At 51.1% G+C, this 21,661-nt stretch overlaps 1 protein-coding gene across 1 annotated transcript in view; it reads left to right on the top strand.

Moving 5' to 3' along the window:
- Nucleotides 1-20,932, top strand: part of galnt16 (UDP-N-acetyl-alpha-D-galactosamine:polypeptide N-acetylgalactosaminyltransferase 16) — a 242,549-nt gene extending 221,617 nt beyond the window's left edge. The window contains exon 15 of the mRNA XM_086003759.1: nucleotides 14,740-20,932. Coding sequence (XP_085859885.1) covers nucleotides 14,740-14,892 — 153 coding nt within the window. The 3' untranslated portion in view covers nucleotides 14,893-20,932. The remainder of the gene's footprint in view (nucleotides 1-14,739) is intronic.
- The last annotated feature ends 729 nt before the right edge of the window (nucleotides 20,933-21,661 follow it).

Genomic DNA, 21,661 nt, shown 5'->3' with positions numbered 1-21,661 from the left:
TCTCTCTTCCCCCCAGTCGCTCTCTCTCTCTCTCTTCCCCCCAGTCGCTCTCTCTCTCTCTTCCTCCCCCCAGTCGCTCTCTCTCTCTCTATTCCCCCGCAGTCGCTCTCTCAGTCTCTTCCCCCCCAGTCGCTCTCTCTCTCTTCCCCCCCAGTCGCTCTCTCTCTCTCTCTTCCCCCCCAGTCGCTCTCTCTCTCTCTCTCTTCCCCCCGTCGCTCTCTCTCTCTTCCCCCCAGTCGCTCTCTCTCTCTCTTCCCCCCGTCGCTCTCTCTCTCTCTTCCCCCCAATCGCTCTCTCTCTCTCTCTTCCCTCCCCAGTCGCTCTCTCTCTCTCCCCCAGTCGCTCTCTCTCTCTCTTCCCCCCCAGTCGCTCTCTCTCTCTCTTCCCCCCAGTCGCTCTCTCTCTCTCTCCCCCCAGTCGCTCTCTCTCTCTCTCCCCCCCAGTCGCTCTCTCTCTCTTCCCCCCCAGTCGCTCTCTCTCTTCCCCCCAGTCGCTCTCTCTCTCTCTTCCCCCCAGTCGCTCTCTCTCTCTTCCCCCCAGTCGCTCTCTCTCTTCCCCCCCCAGTCGCTCTCTCTCTTCCCCCCAGTCGCTCTCTCTCTTCCCCCCCGTCGCTCTCTCTCTTCCACCCAGTCGCTCTCTCTCTTCCCCCGTCGCTCTCTCTCTTCCCCCAGTCGCTCTCTCTCTTCCCCCGTCGTTCTCTCTCTTCCCCCCAGTCGCTCTCTCTCTTTCCCCCAGTCGCTCTCTCATTCCCCCAGTCGCTCTCTCTTCCCCCCAGTCGCTCTCTCTCTTCCCCCTCGTCCCTCCCAGTCGCTCTCTCTCTTCCCCCAGTCGCTCTCTCTCTTCCCCCCCAGTCGCTCTCTCTCTTCCCCAGTCGCTCTCTCTTCCCCCCAGTCGCTCTCTCTCTTCCCCCCAGTCGCTCTCTCTCTTCCCCCCAGTCGCTCTCTCTTCCCCCCCAGTCGCTCTCTCTCTTCCCCCCAGTCGCTCTCTCTCTCTTCCCCCCAGTCGCTCTCTCTCTTCCCCGTCGCTCTCTTCATTTCCCCCCAGTCGCTCTCTCATTTCCCCCAGTCGCTCTCTCTTCCCCCAGTCGCGCTCTCTCTTCCCCCCAGTCGCTCTCTCTTCCCCCCCAGTCGCTCTCTCTCTTCCCCCCGTCGCTCTCTCTCTTCCCCACCAGTCGCTCTCTCTCTTCCCCACCAGTCGCTCTCTCTCTTCCCCCCCAGTCGCTCTCTCTCTTCCCCCCCCAGTCGCTCTCCCTTTTCCCTCCCAGTCGCTCTCTCCTTTCCCTCCCCAGTCGCTCTGCCTCTTCCCCCCCAGTCGCTCTCCCTCTTCCCCCCCAGTCGCTCTCTCCCTCTTCCCCCCCAGTCGCTCTCCCTCTTCCCCCCCAGTCGCTCTCCCTCTTCCCCCCAGTCGCTCTCTCTCTTCCCCCCAGTCGCTCTCTCTCTCTTCCACCGTCGCTCTCTCTCTCTTCCCCCCAGTCGCTCTCTCTCTCTTCCACCGTCGCTCTCTCTCTCTTCCCCCCCAGTCGCTCTCTCTCTTCCCCCAGTCGCTCTCTCTCTTCCACCGTCGCTCTCTCTCTCTCTTCCCCCCAGTCGCTCTCTCTCTCTCTTCCCCCAGTCGCTCTCTCTCTCTCTTCCCCCCAGTCGCTCTCTCTCTCTCTTCCCCCCAGTCGCTCTCTCTCTCTCTCTCTTCCCCCCCAGTCGCTCTCTCTCTCTCTCTTCCTCCCAGTCGCTCTCTCTCTCTCTCTTCCTCCCAGTCGCTCTCTCTCTCTCTCTTCCCCCCAGTCGCTCTCTCTCTCTCTCTTCCCCCCAGTCGCTCTCTCTCTTCCCCCCAGTCGCTCTCTCTCTCTTCCCCCCAGTCGCTCTCTCTCTCTTCCCCCCAGTCGCTCTCTCTCTCTCTCTTCCCCCCAGTCGCTCTCTCTCTCTCTCTTCCCCCCAGTCGCTCTCTCTCTCTCTTCCCCCCCAGTCGCTCTCTCTCTCTCTCTCTCCCCCCAGTCGCTCTCTCTCTCTCTTCCCCCCAGTCGCTCTCTCTCTCTCTTCCCCCCCAGTCGCTCTCTCTCTCTCTTCCCCCGCAGTCGCTCTCTCTGTCTCTTCCCCCCGTCGCTCTCTCTCTCTCTTCCCCCCCAGTCGCTCTCTCTCTTCCCCCCCAGTCGCTCTCTCTCTCTCTTCCCCCGCAGTCGCTCTCTCTCTCTCTTCCCCCGCAGTCGCTCTCTCTCTCTCTTCCCCCGCAGTCGCTCTCTCTCTCTCTTCCCCCGTCGCTCTCTCTCTCTTCCCCCCCATCGCTCTCTCCCTCTTCCCCCCCAGTCGTCCTCTCTCTCTCTATTCCCCTCCAGTCGCTCTCTCTCTCTTCCCCCCCAGTTGCTCTCTCTCTCTTCCCCCCCAGTTGCTCTCTCTCTCTTCCCCCCCAGTCGCTCTCTCTCTCTCTTCCCCCCCAGTCGCTCTCTCTCTCTCTCTCTTCCCCCCAGTCGCTCTCTCTCTCTCTTCCCCCCCAGTCGCTCTCTCTCTCTCTTCCCCCCGTCGCTCTCTCTCTCTCTTCCCCCCCAGTCGCTCTCTCTCTCTCTTCCCCCCCAGTCGCTCTCTCTCTCTCTTCCCACCCAGTCGCTCTCTCTCTCTCTTCCCCCCAGTCGCTCTCTCTCTCTCTTCCCCCCAGTCGCGCTCTCTCTCTTCCCCCAGTCGCTCTCTCTCTCTTCCCCCCCAGTCGCGCTCTCTCTCTTCCCACCCAGTCGCTCTCTCTCTCTCTTCCCCCCCAGTCGCTCTCTCTCTCTCTTCCCCCCCAGTCGCGCTCTCTCTCTTCCCCCCAGTCGCTCTCTCTCTCTTCCCCCCCAGTCGCGCTCTCTCTCTTCCCCCCCCAGTCGCTCTCTCTCTTCCCCCCAGTCGCTCTCTCTCTTCCCCCCCGTCGCTCTCTCTTCCACCCAGTCGCTCTCTCTCTTCCCCCCGTCGCTCTCTCTCTTCCACCCAGTCGCTCTCTCTCTTCCCCCGTCGTTCTCTCTCTCTTCCCCCCAGTCGCTCTCTCATTTCCCCCCAGTCGCTCTCTCATTTCCCCCTAGTCGCTCTCTCTTCCCCCCCAGTCGCTCTCTCTCTTCCCCCCCAGTCGCTCTCTCTCTTCCCCCCCAGTCGCTCTCTCTCTTCCCCCCCAGTCGCTCTCTCTCTTCCCCCCCAGTCGCTCTCTCTCTTCCCCCCCAGTCGCTCTCTCTCTTCCCCCCAGTCGCTCTCTCTCTTCCCCCCCAGTCGCTCTCTCTCTTCCCCCCCAGTCGCTCTCTCTTCCCCCCCAGTCGCTCTCTCTCTTCCCCCCAGTCGCTCTCTCTCTTCCCCCGTCGCTCTCTCATTTCCCCCCAGTCGCTCTCTCATTTCCCCCCAGTCGCTCTCTCTTCCGCCCAGTCGCGCTCTCTCTTCCCCCCCAGTCGCTCTCTCTCTTCCCCCCCAGTCGCTCTCTCTCTTCCCCCCAGTCGCTCTCTCTCTTCCCCACCAGTCGCTCTCTCTCTTCCCCCCCAGTCGCTCTCTCTCTTCCCCCCCCAGTCGCTCTCCCTTTTCCCTCCCCAGTCGCTCTCCCTTTTCCCTCCCCAGTCGCTCTCCCTCTTCCCCCCCAGTCGCTCTCCCTCTTCCCCCCCAGTCGCTCTCCCTCTTCCCCCCCAGTCGCTCTCCCTCTTCCCCCCCAGTCGCTCTCTCTCTTCCCCCAGTCGCTCTCTCTCTCTTCCACCGTCGCTCTCTCTCTCTTCCCCCCCAGTCGCTCTCTCTCTCTTCCACCGTCGCTCTCTCTCTTCCCCCCCAGTCGCTCTCTCTCTTCCCCCCAGTCGCTCTCTCTCTTCCACCGTCGCTCTCTCTCTCTCTTCCCCCAGTCGCTCTCTCTCTCTCTTCCCCCCAGTCGCTCTCTCTCTCTCTCTTCCCCCCAGTCGCTCTCTCTCTCTCTCTTCCTCCCAGTCGCTCTCTCTCTCTCTCTTCCTCCCAGTCGCTCTCTCTCTCTCTCTTCCCCCCAGTCGCTCTCTCTCTCTCTCTTCCCCCCAGTCGCTCTCTCTCTCTCTCTTCCCCCCCAGTCGCTCTCTCTCTTCCCCCCCAGTCGCTCTCTCTCTCTCTTCCCCCGCAGTCGCTCTCTCTTCCCCCGCAGTCGCTCTCTCTCTCTCTTCCCCCCCAGTCGCTCTCTCTCTCTTCCCCCCATCGCTCTCTCCCTCTTCCCCCCCAGTCGTCCTCTCTCTCTCTATTCCCCTCCAGTCGCTCTCTCTCTCTTCCCCCCAGTTGCTCTCTCTCTCTTCCCCCCCAGTCGCTCTCTCTCTCTCTTCCCCCCCAGTCGCTCTCTCTCTCTTCCCCCCCAGTCGCTCTCTCTCTCTCTTCCCCCCCAGTCGCTCTCTCTCTCTCTTCCCCCCGTCGCTCTCTCTCTCTCTTCCCCCCAATCCAATCGCTCTCTCTCTCTCTTCCCCCCCAGTCGCTCTCTCTCTCTCTTCCCCCCCAGTCGCTCTCTCTCTCTCTTCCCCCCCAGTCGCTCTCTCTCTCTCTTCCCCCCCAGTCGCGCTCTCTCTCTCTTCCCCCCCAGTCGCTCTCTCTCTCTCTTCCCCCAGTCGCTCTCTCTCTCTCTTCCCCCCCAGTCGCGCTCTCTCTCTTCCCCCCCAGTCGCTCTCTCTCTCTCTTCCCCCCCAGTCGCTCTCTCTCTCTCTTCCCCCACAGTCGCTCTCTCTCTTCCCCCCCAGTCGCTCTCTCTTCCCCCCCCAGTCGCTCTCTCTCTTCCCCCCCAGTCGCTCTCTCTCTTCCCCCCCAGTCGCTCTCTCTCTTCCCCCCCAGTCGCGCTCTCTTCCCCCCCAGTCGCTCTCTCTCTTCCCCCCCAGTCGCGCTCTCTCTTCCCCCCCCGTCGCGCTCTCTTCCCCCCCAGTCGCGCTCTCTCTTCCCCCCCGTCGCTCTCTCTCTTCCCCCCCAGTCGCGCTCTCTCTTCCCCCCAGTCGCGCTCTCTTCCCCCCCAGTCGCGCTCTCTCTTCCCCCCGTCACGCTCTCTCTTCCCCCCCCAGTCGCGCTCTCTTCCCCCCCAGTCGCGCTCTCTCTTCCCCCCCCAGTCGCGCTCTCTCTTCCCCCCCAGTCGCTCTCTCTCTTCCCCCCCAGTCGCTCTCTCTTCCCCCCCAGTCGCTCTCTCTTCCCCCCCAGTCGCTCTCTCTTCCCCCCCAGTCGCTCTCTTCCCCCCCGTCGCTCTCTCTCTTCCCCCCAGTCGCCCTCTCTCTTCCCTCCAGTCGCTCTCTCATTTACCCCCAGTCGCTCTCTCTTCTCCCCCAGTCACGCTCTCTTCCCCCCCAGTCGCTCTCTTCTCCCCCAGTCGCTCTCTCTTCCCCCCCAGTCGCTCTCTTCCCCCCCCCAGTCGCTCTCTTCCCCCCCCAGTCGCTCTCCTTCTTCCCCCCCAGTTGCGCTCTCTCTTCCCCCCCAGTCGCTCTCTCTTCCCCCCCAGTCGCTCTCTCTCTTCCCCCCAGTCGCTCTCTCTTCCCCCCCAGTCGCTCTCTCTACCCCCCCAAGTCGCTCTCTCATCCCCCCCAGTCGCTCTCTCTTCCCCCCCGTCGCGCTCTCTCTTCCCCCCCGTCGCGCTCTCTCTTCCCCCCCCCGTCGCGCTCTCTTCACCCCCAGTCGCGCTCTCTCTTCCCCCCCGTCGCGCTCTCTCTTCCCCCCCAGTCGCGCTCTCTCTTCCCCCCCAGTCGCGCTCTCTCTTCCCCCCCCAGTCGCGCTCTCTTCCCCCCAGTCGCGCTCTCTCTTCCCCCCCCAGTCGCGCTCTCTCTTCCCCCCCCAGTCGCTCTCTCTCTTCCCCCCCAGTCGCTCTCTCTTCCCCCCCAGTCGCTCTCTCTTCCCCCCCAGTCGCTCTCTTCCCCCCCCCAGTCGCTCTCTCTCTTCCCCCCAGTCGCCCTCTCTCTCCCCTCCAGTCGCTCTCTCATTTACCCCCAGTCGCTCTCTTCTCCCCCAGTCGCTCTCTCTTCCCCCCCAGTCGCTCTCTTCTCCCCCAGTCGCTCTCTCTTCCCCCCCAGTCGCTCTCTTCCCCCCCCAGTCGCTCTTCCCCCCCCCGTCGCTCTCCTTCTTCCCCCCCAGTTGCGCTCTCTCTTCCCCCCCAGTCGCTCTCTCTTCCCCCCCAGTCGCTCTCTCTCTTCCCCCAGTCGCTCTCTCTTCCCCCCCAGTCGCTCTCTCTACCCCCCCAAGTCGCTCTCTCATCCCCCCCAGTCGCTCTCTCTTCCCCCCCAGTCGCTCTCTCTCTTCCCCCCCAGTTGCTCTCTCTTGCCCCCCCAGTCGCTCTCTCTTGCCCCCCCAGTCGCTCTCTCTCTTCCCCCCAGTCGCTCTCTCTTCCTCCCAGTCGCCCTCTCTCTTCCCCCCAGTCGCTCTCTCTCTTCCCCCCAGTCGCTCTCTCTCTTCCCCCCAGTCGCTCTCTCTCTTCCCCCCGTCGCTCTCTCTCTTCCCCCCAGTCGCTCTCTCTCTTCCCCCCAGTCGCTCTCTCTCTTCCCCCCAGTCGCTCTCTCTCTTCCCCCCAGTCGCTCTCTCTCTTCCCCCCCAGTCGCTCTCTCTCTTCCCCCCCAGTCGCTCTCTCTCTTCCCCCCAGTCGCTCTCTCTCTTCCCCCCCAGTCGCTCTCTCTTCCCCCCAGTCGCTCTCTCTTCCCCCCAGTTGCTCTCTCTTCCACCCAGTCGCTCTCTCTTCCCCCCCAGTCGCTCTCTCTTCCCCCCCAGTCGCTCTCTTCCCCCCAGTCGCTCTCTTGCCCCCCCAGTCGCTCTCTCTCTTCCCCCCCAGTCGCTCTCTCTCTCTCTTCCCCCCCAGTCGCTCTCTCTCTTCCCCCCCGTCGTTCTCTCTCTTCCCCCCAGTCGCTCTCTCATTTCCCCCAGTCGCTCTCTCATTTCCCCCCAGTCGCTCTCTCATTTCCCCCGTCGCTCTGTCATTTCCCCCCAGTCGCTCTCATTTCCCCCCAGTCGCTCTCTCATTTCCCCCCGTCGCTCTCTCTCTTCCCCCCAGTCGCTCTCTCTTCCCCCCAGTCGCTCTCTCTCTATCTTCCCCCCAGTCGCTCTCTCTCTATCTTCCCCCCAGTCGCTCTCTCTTCCCCCCAGTCGCTCTTTCTTCTCCCCAGTCGCTCTCTCTTCCCCCCAGTCTCTCTCTCTTCCCCCCCAGTCGCTCTCTCTTCCCCCCCAGTCGCTCTCTCTTCCCCCCCAGTCGCTCTCTCTTCCCCCCAGTCGCTCTCTCTTCCCCCCCAGTCGCTCTCTTCCCCCCCAGTCGCTCTCTCTTCCCCCCCAGTCGCTCTCTCTTCCCCCCCAGTCGCTCTCTTCCCCCCAGTCGCTCTCTTGCCCCCCCAGTCGCTCTCTCTCTTGCCCCCAGTCGCTCTCTCTCTTGCCCCCAGTCGCTCTCTCTCTTGCCCCCAGTCGCTCTCTCTCTTGCCCCCCCAGTCGCTCTCTCTCTTGCCCCCCCAGTCGCTCTCTCTCTTGCCCCCAGTCGCTCTCTCTCTTGCCCCCAGTCGCTCTCTCTCTTGCCCCCAGTCGCTCTCTCTCTTGCCCCCAGTCGCTCTCTCTCTTGCCCCCAGTCGCTCTCTCTTGCCCCCAGTCGCTCTCTCTCTTGCCCCCAGTCGCTCTCTCTCTTGCCCCCGTCGCTCTCTCTCTTGCCCCCAGTCGCTCTCTCTCTTGCCCCCAGTCGCTCTCTCTCTTGCCCCCAGTCGCTCTCTCTCTTGCCCCCAGTCGCTCTCTCTCTTGCCCCCAGTCGCTCTCTCTCTTGCCCCCAGTCGCTCTCTCTCTTGCCCCCAGTCGCTCTCTCTCTTGCCCCCAGTCGCTCTCTCTCTTGCCCCCAGTCGCGCTCTCTCTTGCCCCCGTCGCTCTCTCTCTTGCCCCCGTCGCTCTCTCTCTTGCCCCCAGTCGCTCTCTCTCTTGCCCCCAGTCGCTCTCTCTCTTGCCCCCAGTCGCTCTCTCTCTTGCCCCCAGTCGCTCTCTCTCTTGCCCCCAGTCGCTCTCTCTCTTCCAACAACAACATGCCCTCAAAAGACCCTCGGCACCGCCGGGCACTTCAGCTAGTCTATTATAAAGGATGCAATAATTGGGCACTTAGAAACTAATAGTAAGATTGGGCAGAGTCAACATGGATTTATGAAAGGGAAGTCCTGTTTGACAAACCTATTGGAGTTCTTTGAGGATGTAACTAGTGGAGTAGTCAAAGGGGAACTGGTAGATGTGGTGTATTTGGATTTTCAGAAGGCCTTCGATGAGGTCCCACACAAGAGGTTGGTGAACAAAATTAGGGCACATGGAATTGGGGGTAATATACTAGCATGGATTGAGAATTGGTTAACAAACAGGAAACAAAGAGTAGGGATAAACGGGTCTTTTTCAGGATGGCAGGCTGTGACTAGTGGGGTACCACAAGGATCGGTACTTGGGTCCCAGCTATTTACAATCTATATCAATGATTTGGATGAGGGGACTAAATGTAACATTTCCAAATTTGCTGATGACACACTAGGTGACAGTGTCAGATGTGAAGAGGCTTCAAGGGGATCTCAGGCTCAGTGAGTGGGTGAGAACATGGCAGATGGATTATAATGTGGATAAATGTGAAGTTATCCACTTTGGTAGAAAAAACAGAAAGGCAGAGTATTTCCTAAATGGTGAAAGATTGGGATATGCAGATGCTCAAAGGGACCTGGGTGTCCTTGTACATGAGTCACTGAAAGTGAATGTGCAGGTGCAGCAAGCCATTAGGAAGGCAAATGGTATGCTGACCTTCATTACAAGAGGATTTGAGTACAGGAGTAAAGAAGTCTTACTCCAATTATATAGGGCCTTGGTGAGACCACACCTGGAGTACTGTGTACAATTTTGGTCTCCTAACCTAAGGAAAGATATACTTGCCATAGAGGAAGTGCAATGATGGTTCACGAGATTGATTCCTGGGATGGCGGGACTGTCGTATAAGAGATTGAGTAAACGAGGCCTGTATTCTCTTGACTTCAGAAGAATGAGAGGGGATCTCATTGAAGCATACAAAATTATTACAGGGCTTGATAGGGTGGATGCTGGGAGAATGTTTCCCTTGGCTGGGGAGTCTAGAACCGGGGGCCACAGCCTCAGGATAAAGGGTAGGCCACTCAGGACTGAGATGAGAAGAAATTTCTTCACACAGAGGGTGGTGAATCTTTGGAATTCTCTACCCCAGAGGGCTGTGGAGGCTCAGTCATTGGGTATATTCAAAACAGAAGTCAATAGACTTCTGACTAGTAAGGGCATCAAGGGATATGGCGATAAGGCCGGTGAATGGAATTGAGGCAGAAGATCAGCCATGATCTCATTGAATGGCGGAGCAGGCTCAAGGGACCGAATGGCCTACTCCTGCTCCTAATTCTTATGTTCTAATGTTCTTGTGTACATCCATAGACATTCCCCTCTCTACTACTTTAGTTACTTCCTCAAAAAAATTAATTAGATTTGTTAGGCATGACCTACCCTTTACAAATCCATGTTGGCTCTTTCTAATCAGCTCACATTTCTCCAAGTGCTCACATTTCTCCAAGTGCTCAGTCAATTTGTCCTTAATTATAGATTCCAATAACTTTCCCACAGCAGATATTAGACTACCAAGTCTGGTTTCTCTCTCTCCCCTTTCTTAAATAATGGAGTTGCATTTGCAGTTTTCCCAATCGAAAGGGACAATTCCTGAATTGAGAGCACCTTGAAAGATTATGGCTAAAGCATCTGCAATTTCCTCACCTGCTTCCTTTAAAATCTTTGGGTGCCAACCAACAGGTCCTGGGGATTTATCAGTATTTTTTCTAATACTGTTTTCTTCCTTACATTAAGTTTAGTGAGTTCCAGTCCTTGATTCATTATTAATTTCCCTGAAATGTTAGGTATATTATCCTCTTCCCTACTCTGAAGACTGACAAAGTAATTATTCAACAAGTCTGCCATTTCCTTAATTTCATTTGCAATATTACCCCCCCATCAGTTTTTAAAGGGCTCACATTACTCTTGACTACCCTTTGTTTTCTAATTATAAAACAAATTGTGTTAATCTTAATATCCATCAAGTTTCTTTTCGTATTCCCTTTTTGCAGCTCTTACTATCTTTTTTGTCTGTCCCAGTCCCCTGGATCTACACTATTCTTTGCACATTTATATGCTCTTTCCTTTAGTTTTATATTGTTTTGTTGATCATGGCTGTTTTATTTGGTCGAGTTCTGTCCCCTAAGGAATCACCTGTCCTGATATCACTCAGAGTGCTGGGAATGCTCTGCGGGATGGGCAGCATCTGTGGCGAGATAGGCAAAGTTGAAGTTTTGGGTTGATGACTTTTCATGAGGGTTGGAGAACATTGCAGATGTGGCAGGCTTTGGGCGAGTACGGGGGCCGGGAGGGAGAGTGGGTCTTTTTTCTTTATTCGTTCATGGGATGTGGGCGTCGCTGGCAAGGCCAGCATTTATTGCCCATCCCTAATTGCCCTTGAGAAGGTGGTGGTGAGCCGCCTTCTTGAACTGCTGCAGTCCATGTGGTGAAGGTACTCCCACAGTGCTGTTAGGGAGTTCCAGGATTTTGACCCAGCGACGATGAAGGAACGGTGATCTACTTCCAAGTCAGGATGGTGTGTAACTTGGAGGTGGTGGTGTTTCCATACATCTGCTGCTCTTGTCCTTCTCGGTGGTAGAGCTCGCAGGTTTGGGAGGTGCTGCAGTACATCTTGTAGATGGTACACACTGCAGCCACGGTACGCCAGTGGTGGAGGGAGTGAATGGTTAAGGTGATGGATGGGGTGCCAATCAAGCAGGCTGCTTTGTCATGGGCGGTAGCGAGCTTCTTGAGTGTTGTTGGCGCTGCACTCATCCAGGCAAGTGGAGAGTATAACATCACACTCCTGACTTGTGCCTTGCAGATGGTGGAAATGCTTTGGGGAGTCAGGAGATAAGACACCCGCCGCAGAATGCCCAGCCTCTGACCTGCTCTTGTTGCCACAGTATTTATATGGCTGGTCCAGTTAAGTTTCTGGTCAATGGTGACCTCCAATGGTGCGGGATTCGGCAATAGTAATGCCATTGAATATCAAGGGGCAGTGGTTAGACTCTCGCTTGTTTTAAATAGTCATTGCCTGGCACTTGTGTGGTGCGAATGTTACTTGCCAGGCACTTGTGTGGTGTGAATGTTACTTGCCACTTATGAGCCCAAGTCTGAATGTTGTCCAGGTCTTGCTGCATGCGGGCATAGACTGCTTCATTATCTGAGGAGTTGCGAATGGCACTGAAGACTGTGCAGTCATCAGCAAACATCCCCACTTCTAACCTTATAATGGAGGGAAGGTCATTGATGAAGCAGCTGAAGATGGTTGGGCCAAGGACACTGCCCTGAGGAACTCCTGCAACAATGTCCTGGTGCTGTGATGATTGACCTCCAACCATCTCTCATCTGTGGAGGGGTGGAGGGTAGAGGTGATGATGGGATGGTAGTGCAAGGCAAAGGAGGGTGATAATGGGACCAGTAAAGAAATGGGGCAGTGATTGTGTTAAGGACAGAGAAGAGGAGGAATTTCTGAAGTGTGTTCAGGAGAATTTTCTTGATCAGTATATTTCCTGCCCAACGAGGAAGGAGGTATTGCTGAATCTAGTGCTAGGTAATGAAGTGGGTCAAGTGGAAAATGTCACAGTTGGAGAGCACAGTATCATAAGGTTTAGCTTAGTTATAGAGAAAGGACTCTAGAATAAAAATGTTTAACTGGAGGAGGGCTAATTTTAGCAAATTGAGGAGAGATCTGGCCCGGATAAATTGGGAGTCAAAGACTGGCAGGCAGAACTGTATTAAAGCAATGGGCGGCCTTTAACGAGGAGATGGTTTTGGTACAGTCAAAATACATTCCCACAAGAGGGAAAGGGAGGGCAACCAAAGCCAGAGCTCCCTGGATGACAAAGAAGTTGTAGAGTAGGATGAAACAGAAAAAGGGGGTGTATGACAGATGTCAACTTGATAAATACAAGGGAGAATCAGGCTGAATATAAAAAGTAGAGAGGATAAGTGAAAAAGGAAATGAAAGAGGCAACGAGATAGTACGAGAGTAGATTGGCAGCTAACATTAAAGGAAATCTAAAGGTCTTTATAGGCATATTAACAGTAAAAGGGTTGTCAGAGGAGCAATGGGGCCGATTAGGGACCAAAATGGAGAACTATTGGTGGAGGCAGAAGACATAAATGAGGTACTAAATGAGTACTTTGCATCAGTATTTACCAAGGAAGAGGACATTGCCAAGACCATGGTAAACGGGGAGGTTGCTTGGATTCTGGATGAGATAGAAATAAATAAAAAGAGGTGGTACTAGACAGACTGGCAGTAATTAAAGTGATAAGTCACCCAGTCCATGTGGGATGCATCCTAGGTTGCTGAGGGAAGGGTAGAAATTGCAAAAATGCTGGCCACAATCTTCCTTAGCTACAGGGGTGATGCCAAAGGACTGGAGGATTTCAAATGTTACACCCTTGTTCAAAAAAGGGGAGAAGGGTAAACCTGGCAATTACAGGCCAGTCAGTTTAACGTCGGTGGTGGAGAAGCTTTTAGAAACAATAATTCAGGAGAACATTAACAGCCACTTGGACAAGCATGGACTAATAAAGGAGAGCCAGCTCGGATTTGTTAAGGGCAAATCATGTTTGATTAACTTGATTGAGTTTTTTGAGGAGATAAGAGGGTGGACGAGGGCAGTGCGGTTGATGTGTATATGGACTTTCAAAAATGCATTTGATAAAGCACCACATATTAGGCTTGTTAGCAAAATTGAAGCCCATGGAATAAGAGAGGTAGTACCAGCATGGATCCAAAATTGGCTAAGGAATAGTAAACAGTTGTGGTGAATGGCTGTTTTTCAGACTGGAGGGAGGTATACAGAGTGGCGTTCCCCAGGGTTCAGTACTAGGACCACTGCTGTTTTTGATGTAAGTTAATGACTTGGACTTGGTGATACAGGGCACAATTTTGAAATTTGCAGATGGCACGAAACTTGGAAGTGTAGTAAACAGCGAGGAATATAGTGATAGACTTCAAGAAGTTAGACAGGCTGGTGGAATGGGCGGACACATGGCAGATGAAATGCAACGCAGAGAAGTGTGAGCTGATACATTTTGGAAGAATAAGAAGAGACCATACAGACTAAATGGTACAATTTTAAAAGGGGTACAAGAACAGAGAGACTTGGGGGTGCTTGTACACAAATCTTTAAAAGGTGGCAGGACAGGTTAACGAAGCAGTTAATAAAGCACATGGGATCCTGGGCATTATAAACCGAGGCAGAGAGTACAAAAGCCAGGGAGTTATGCTGAACCAATGTAAAACACTAGCTTGGCCCCAGCTGCAGTATTGTGTCCAGTTCTGGCACCACACTTCAGGAAGGATGTGAAGGCCTTAGAGGGGGTACAGAAGAGATTTACTAGAATGGTTCCAGGGATAAGGGATTACAGTTACGTGGATAGACCAGAGAAGCTGCGCTTGTTCTACTTGGAACAGAGAAGGCCAAGAGGAGATTTGTTAAAGGTGTTTAAAATCATGAAGGATTTAGATAGAGTAAATAAAGAGAAACGGTTTCCAATGGCTGAAGGGTTGATAACCAGAGGGCACAGGTTTAAGGTGATTGGCAAAAGAACCAGAGGCGACAGGAGGAAAACTTTATGTAACGAGTGGTTAGGATTTGGATAGGGTGGTGGATACAGATTCAATAGTAGCTTTCAAAAGAGAACTGAATAAATACTTGGAGAAAAAAAATGGGGAAAAAGCAGGCGAGTGGGACGAACTGGATTGCTCGTTGAAAGTACCGGTGCAGACTCGATGGGCCGAATGGCCTCCTTCTATGATGTACTAGGATTCTAACACCTCCCACTGTTCATCTGTAGTTTTACCCAATAACAGTTTTGACCAGTTTGCAGTCGTCAGTCTGTCTCATCCCGTTAAAAGTTAGCCGTACCAAAATCTATTACTGCACTGAAGTGTGCTCAAGTCCCATTCTCCACACTCACACATTGGTTCAATTTTATATATTAAGTATTATTTATGTTGACAAGCCAGATCATTTTAATAGGTTTTAGGATTGAGGGAGGTATTTTCAATTAAACGAATGCCAATATGGGATTACAGATGGAACTGTCTCAATTGAAGGTTGTTGCCAAGAATTTTGAAAAGATAAAAAATAGAATTAAGCAATTATCTACTGTGCGTTATTTTTCTATCTCCCTTTTATTTGAAGATCACGAACCTAAAAGTAAGCTCACTTACTAGATTAGATTCCATCAATAGAAACACAGGACGGAGTCCTCAAGGGATGTCAGCCGTGGCTCAGCGGAGCACTCTCGCCCGAGGCAGAGGTCATGGGTTCAAGCCCCACTCGAGAGATTTGAGCACAAAATCCAGGTCGACACTGCAGTGCAGCATTGAGGGAGTGCTGCATTGTTGGAGGTGCCGGCTTTTGGATGAGATGTTAAACCGAGGCCCCATTTCCTCTCAGGTGGGGGATGTAAAAGATCCCATGGCACTATTTCAAAGAAGAGCAGGGGAGTTCTCCCCAGTGTCCTGGTCAATATTTATCCCTCCACCGACATCAGCAAAATGTCATTAACTCTTTGCTGATTGTGGGGCCTTGCTGTGCGCAAATTGGCTGTCGTGTTTCCTACATTACAACAGTGACTATGCTTCAAAAGTACTGCATTGTCTGTGAACCGTTTTGGGATGTCCCGAGATCATGAAAGGCGCTGTACAAAAAGATCTTTCTTTAACCACAGTGTGCAACAATGTCTTTGTTGTTTATTCCAGAAATGGAAGCTGAAGGGATCGGCCATCCAGCACCTCGTAACTGGCGCTTGCCTGGACAGCCAAGCAGCCAAGACTGAACCCAACCGGGTGGGGACCACACCATGTCAGCCCCAGCTCGACAGCCAACAGTGGGAGCTGCTGCAGGTCACGTGACACCCGAAGCCACGCTGCACCCATTAAACCTGCATGGACTTGGAAGCGGAGAAGGGGTTTTTAAAATTTGTGTAAATACATTTTCACTGTAGACACAAGATTTAAAAAAAAGCTCAGAATGCTGAACTGCAACTGGGAAAGTTTGGACAGGAGCCTCAACACAGTTCAGTACAGATGCTGCTGCAGTTGTCTAAAGGAGACATCACGCACAAACGGACTGCATACCATCCTTTCTCTGGAGCTGCCGTGTACTACAGTGGCCAATTTGGTTTTTTTCCCCTCCCAGATGTACAACTTTTACTGATTAGCTGAAACATTCACTTACTGGGAATTATTCCAAACCAAGATAAATCTGGTGTCACAATTAGGGTTGCCAAGTCTGGTTGGACCTTTTCCAGGAGATTATCACATGACCTACCGCCTCCAACAGCCCATCCATTGGTCGCCCGACACCCCCATCCTCACGGTGCCCCACCTTCTCACACCAATTGGAAAGCGAATAAATTCTGCGTTACCTGACTGCCAGTCAAACGGACATTTCCACCCCCTCCCCCCCCCCAATATTTTAATAACCAATAAATGAAACGTAAAAGAAAATGAAAAGCACGCACAATTTTTAAAGCCCCTATAATTTCTCTCTTCTGGGTTTCTTGTAGCAGTGTCCAGATTAATCTTCAATTCTTGGAAACTCCAGGGCAAGCCTGGAGGTTTGGTAACCCAAGTCACAATCTGCATGAGCAGAATGTTCCAGGGGGGTGAAAGGGCAACACTATTATACCACCTTCAATGGTGCTGTCCAGGCAGTGTTAGTACATCTTTCTTTCTATTACATCACTTCCCTTGAAGAACAGGCAGGTCTGTTGCTTACTTCTTTGTATTTAAACACACGGGAGGTTTGTAAGTTTTGGTTAAGTCTGGAACTGCACAGTGAGGTCATGGCTGGAGTTGAGTGTACTTGCAAAAATCAATTGAAAAACCTCAGTAATTAATGCTTCACATCCAGAAGTAAGCAGAGAAAAATATTTCCGAAGGCCACCGGTTTCCAGGTTACTTAAAAGCTCGGTAAAAACCATAGAATTCCATGCAATGGAAGCAATTAAAATAGCCATAAAGCAGTGCCTTCATTACTTTAAAAATTAATGGACTTTTATTTTGCAGTTTGTACTTCAGAGATCTCTAGCCAATACTACTCAAACTGAGCGGTCTAAAAATTAAATACTTACAATAATATTTTTTAAACGACATTTACAAATTCAGTTATAAAGAAATAGAAGGGAAAAAAGTTAAGGTTCCAAAATGTTAACTGCTTTCGACCGACCATTGCCAATAAATAAGACTTACTTCCTGTCACGTAGGCAACCTGTCCCAGACTTTCCACTTAAAAAAATACATCTGATAGTTATAGAATCATATAGCATAGGAGGAGGCCATTCAGCCCATCGTACCTGTGCCGGCTCTTTGAAAAAGCTATCCTGCTTTTTCCCCATAGCCCTGTAATGTTTTCCCTTTTCAAGTATAGATCCAATTCCCTTTTGAAAGTTACTATTGCATCTGCTCCTACCACCCTTTCAGGCAGTGCATTCCAGATTTGTACCAGACTAGACATTCTGCTGACATCATGGAAGTGATTAATTACCTTGTCAAAATTACTTAGCATTACCCTGAAGCAAGTTTGAAGCAACAGTATTGGTGAAGGTATGAATAGGTTGCTTCAAGAAGCAACTTTACTGTCAATTTTTTCTCCTCTAAGTACTGACTTCACTTCTAGTGAGTCAGACAGAATGGTCACTGCTCTTTGTTGTTTGACACACAAGAAAACAGTGAAACTAAACCGAGAATGGTAGAATTTAATTCCCCCAGCCAAAATTTAAGGAATTTCCAGATACCAGTCGTAAACTTCTATGATTTCATGAAATGGCTCAATTCGGAGCTCCAGGACTTCAGTTGAGTTCAAGACTCCCTCCTAGCAAACATACTACAAAAATCATACAATATCACCGTTCCTTCAACATTGCTGGATTAAAATCCTGGAACTCCCTCCCCATCAGCACTGTGGGAGTACCTTCACCACACAGACTGCAGCGGTTCAAGGCGGCAGCTCATCACCACCTTCTCAAGGGCAATTAGGGATGGGCACTAAATGCCAGTCGCCCATATCCCAAGAATGAATAAAAGAAATATAGGGAGCAGTATGCATGTGTATTTATTTTGTGTTTAGTACAAGTATATTGTATATTTGTCTTACCAAAAAGCACTTTTCTCAAAAAAAAGCCTTGCTCAGCCTCCCCTCAAGTGAAGGGTATAATGTTGAACCAGTCATGTTTGTCATATGGGCAGTCTGTTACCCATGCTCCAAGTAGACAGGGATGTGTAGCCAATGCCAGTCACCCCCTCCCCCACTACACCAAGCACCATTCATGACCTCGGGACGTCCCAAAGTTCTGCACTCCCCCCCCTATGGGAGAAGGCCCAGCTTCTACTCAGGTATTCGACAGTGGCACAGTTGAACCTGTGAGCTCAATGAGTGGGGATCTCCATCTCACCACAGCACGGTGCTGCTCCAAGCTCCCATTCACACTTGCACACCCCCAAAATACTTTTACAGCATCAAATACTTTGTGTACTCCAGAAAAACTATTGGAAAAAATTGCAATCCCTCCACTCCCAATGTAGATCAAGCAACTTTTGTACAATTTGAGCAATTCAAGAGAAGTAACTATAGTACGATCCAGGACAGAAACTGGAAAAAAAAAAGTGGGAATATGCCAGTTGATAGTTGGATAGATTTTACTGAGACAGTGGCTTCAGATCTCAAACTTCGATTTAAAACAGAACTACAATTTAAAAAAAATTCAAAAGGATGTATTAAATGGCTTTGAGCAACTATCAAGCCCAACAGCATGAGGGAGCTGAATTTAAGTAGTAACAGATTAAATAGAATCATTTAACCACTCCTGTTAATTCTATACTTTTTAAAATTCACTCTCGGAATGTGGGCGTTGCTGGCAAGGTCGGCATTTAGTGCCCATCTCTAGTTGCCCTCGAGAAGGTGGTGGTGAGCCACCTTCTTGAACCACTGCAGTCCGTGTGGTGAAGGTACTCCTACAGTGCTTAGGGAGTTCTAGGATTTTGACCCAACGACGATGAAGGAACGGCGACATATTTCCAATTCAGAATGGTATGTGACTTGGAGGTGGCGGTGTTTCCATGCGCCTGCTGCCCTTGTCCTTCTAGGCGGTAGTGGCCGCGGATTTGGGAGGTGCTGTCGAAGAAGCCTCGTTAAGTTGCTGCAGTGCATCCTGTAGATAGTACATGGTAGCTGTTCACACCAGACATTGCAGTAGGGGCACCATGACCGGGGATCCCACTCGTGATCATTCTTCAGATTACCCTTGGAGGGCAGGTACGGATGTGATGCTTCCCATAGTAGAGTAAATCACAGCCACTCAGTTTAGGCTCAACCAAAATAACTGGTGAGGTATTAGCGGGCTGCTTCTACCCAGATAACCAAACCCAGCACAGGCTTTTGACTGTGGGAGGGAGGAATGTGGGGGGGGGGGGGGACGCGGAGGGGGTGTTGGGGCGGTAGAAAAAAAAATTAAATCAGAAAATCTATACATTTTAATTCAACCTCTGCAGTTACTGCTCAGAAGTTCTTTACCTCATTATCGGAGAAACTGGTCATCAACAATCACTGCGCGAGTAAAATAAACAAGATGGAATACGGGACCTGAATGACTGATGTGCCCCATTATTTGATTCCAAACTACAGTCCTCAACCTTCTCTCCAGCAAGACACACACATCAGTCTGTGTTGTGTTGGCCAGCCTCCAGCTGAGCTCATACCATCAAGAAACTGCCTTGCTTGAAGCTACTAAGGCAACAGCCTAAAAGACTTGGATTTCAGAGTAGCTCATTATATAAATTGGACTCTGGCAACTGGGCAACGCATGCAGCTGTGACTCGCCCATTCCAGAGAATATTTCAGCTCAAGCCTTTAGCTGTAGAATCAAACAGCATAGAAGGAGGCCATTCGGCCCATCATGCCTGTGCAGCTCTTTGAAAGAGCTATCCAATTAGCCCCACTCCCCATACATTTTTCCTTTTCAAGTATTTCTCCAATTCGCTTTTGAAAATTACTACTGAATCTGCTTTCACTACCCTTTCAGGCAGTGCATTCCAGATCACAACAACTCACTGCATTAAAAAAAAAAATTCCTCATCTCCCCCCTGGTTCTTTTGATAATTATCTTAAATCTGTGTCCTCTGGTTACCGACCCTTCTGCCAGTTTAAACAATTTCTCCTTATTTACTCGATCAAAACCCCTCATAAAGGGTTGATAAATATCAAGTAGCTTTGCTCACCTCTCAAAATGGATTTTCAAGCAACCAGATTAAAGACACCTAATTGTAAAGTGCCACGTGACTAATTTCAGATGGGGTGCAGCATGGAATGGGAGGGAGAATCTGGCAAATTCTGATTTAAGATTGAGAAAGCACTTTAGTTATAAAGTCAAATTGTTTCATTTTTTTTGCAGTTTTATCTTCAAGTATTTTGATAAACTGACATAGTTTGAGGTTAGAAGGTAGATAAAACAAGCTATTATTTGCAGTACAATTTTTTTGTTGATTATATTGTCAGCTTTGGTTCAGTGGTAGCACTTTTGCCTCTGAATCAGTAGGTTGCAGGATCCAGACCTACTCCAGAGACTTAAGCACATAATCTAAGACGGTACTTCAATGCAGTACTGAGGGAGTGCTGCACTGTCAGAGGTGCCATCTTTCGGATGAAACGTTAAACAGAAGCCCTGAGGTGGACGTAAAAGATCCCACGGCACTATTCAAAGAAGAGCAGGGGAGTTCTCCCTGTGTCATGGCCAACATTTATCCCTCAACCAACATTACTAAAACAGATTATCTGGTCTTCACATTGCTGTTTGTGGGACCTTGCTGTGTGCAAATTGGCTGCCGTGTTTCCTACCTACCAACAGTGACTACACTTTAAAAATACTTTGTCTGTAAAGCACTTTGGGACGTCTCGAGGCTGTGAATACGTGAAAGAAATGCAAGTCCTTTTAGTCTCACCTGATTTTGTGAGGATATCTCACATAGGGACAAGTGGGGTAGAGTTCCAACATTGTCCTTTTCAGTTTCTGGCTCCAATCCAATCCAGAGCAACGAGTGAAGGATTTGCTAGGGTCAAGGCTCCTGGGTAAGGAATGTTTTAACAGTTTTGACCCTGTGCCCAGTGGGCACAAAACTAGCCATAACTCAACATTAAAAAACAAAATAGTCTGATTAACTCAAATATGGCACAATAACTACTGTGGGAAACGAGCTCAGAGCACAGCCCTGAGGCCCAGACACACTATTCAAAGTACAAGCAGCATCATTATGTGCTTTAGCGAATCAACATGGAATTGCTTGATGCGGTTAACAGGTGCCAAGAAAATGTGGTGGGGTTGGGGAGGAGGGAGGGAAAGAGAGTTGTTGCCATTCCTAAGCGCTTGAGAAGTCGGAGTTTAAGTGAATTACACGTTGTTTGATTAACAATGCTAAGTGGTGAAGAGATTTCAACAGCAAACTTGAAATTTTCAAAACTGCGATTGATAGATTTTTGTTGGGCAACGGCATCAAGGGTTACGGACCAAGGCGGGTAAATGGGGTTAAAGTACAGATCAGCCATGATCGAATTGAATGGCAGACAGGCTTGAGGGGCCGAATGGCATACTCTTGTTACCCTGTTCAAACTAGACTGCAACCACTTTAACTGGAGAGTCAAATGAAAATCTACTTCTTCCCCTTTGAGGAATGAAATGATTGCCAGCGCAGTAGAGACACTGGCCTCTCCCTTTCCGCCACATTTCATCTACAGCAACTAATGGAGAAAATTGGACAAACTCCCAAAAGCTGCAACGCTCGAACACAATTCAGAAGAGTGTGGGTGTTGAAAGGGAGAGGCAGCAGAGGATTAGATTTGTGCCAGCCATGGCTCATTGCGAAGAGCCAATTCAATGGATTAAAAAAATTAAAACAGAAATGGTATCGTGTGAAATTTTATTGTTCGTCAAAAATTATTTAAAAACTTGCATAAATTAAACTGCAGACAGTATAAGGAGCTCTCCAACATAAGTTATTTCATGCACTTTTTCCCCAAAAGGTATCAGTGCAAGAGAGTGGAACGCAGATTAAAAACACACACATCATACTCAAAAACCAATCGGGAGGGAGAGATGGGTGTGCCTAGGTATTGTGCTTCACTATACAATAAACACCATGGACTGGAAACAGCACATTCTAAAACGAGGCACCCGTACCAAACGTTCCAGGTATCCACTCACCAATGTAGAGTATGGGACCGTACCATGCTTGCATTGCTCACTGATGAAGAATTCAAAACCGCATTTAAAACTATTGTCTAGCATTTACAAGTCAGTACAAAGTACCTTTTTTATTCACCGATCGCATATTCCGATTGCTGCTCAATGATGTTCTAGTCTCCCGTGAAGTGAGGAATCGCAGCTCTGCTTGAACACAAAGACTCGGGAAGTGTATTCTACACGTGCCTGCTGTGTGACCTCCCTGCACCAGAGGCAGGGTTCCACCTATTTCCCTGCTTGCTGGGCCTGTCTACGCAGCAGGACGTAGATCTTCTCCTTGATCCAGTCCTTGTTGTAGGGCTGATATGTCTGGGTGTCTGCTCGGTAACTACCATGGGGGAGGGGGGGGGGGGGAGGAGAAGAGAGAGACCACAAATTAGATTTCATAC

Source organism: Somniosus microcephalus, chromosome 12 (assembly GCF_052327205.1).
Source record: "Somniosus microcephalus isolate GS21.2 chromosome 12, FLI_Smic_1.0, whole genome shotgun sequence".
Taxonomy (NCBI): Eukaryota; Metazoa; Chordata; class Chondrichthyes; order Squaliformes; family Somniosidae; genus Somniosus; species Somniosus microcephalus.
Note: the sequence above shows the minus strand (reverse complement) of the source record. Positions and strands in the feature narration are given on the sequence as shown.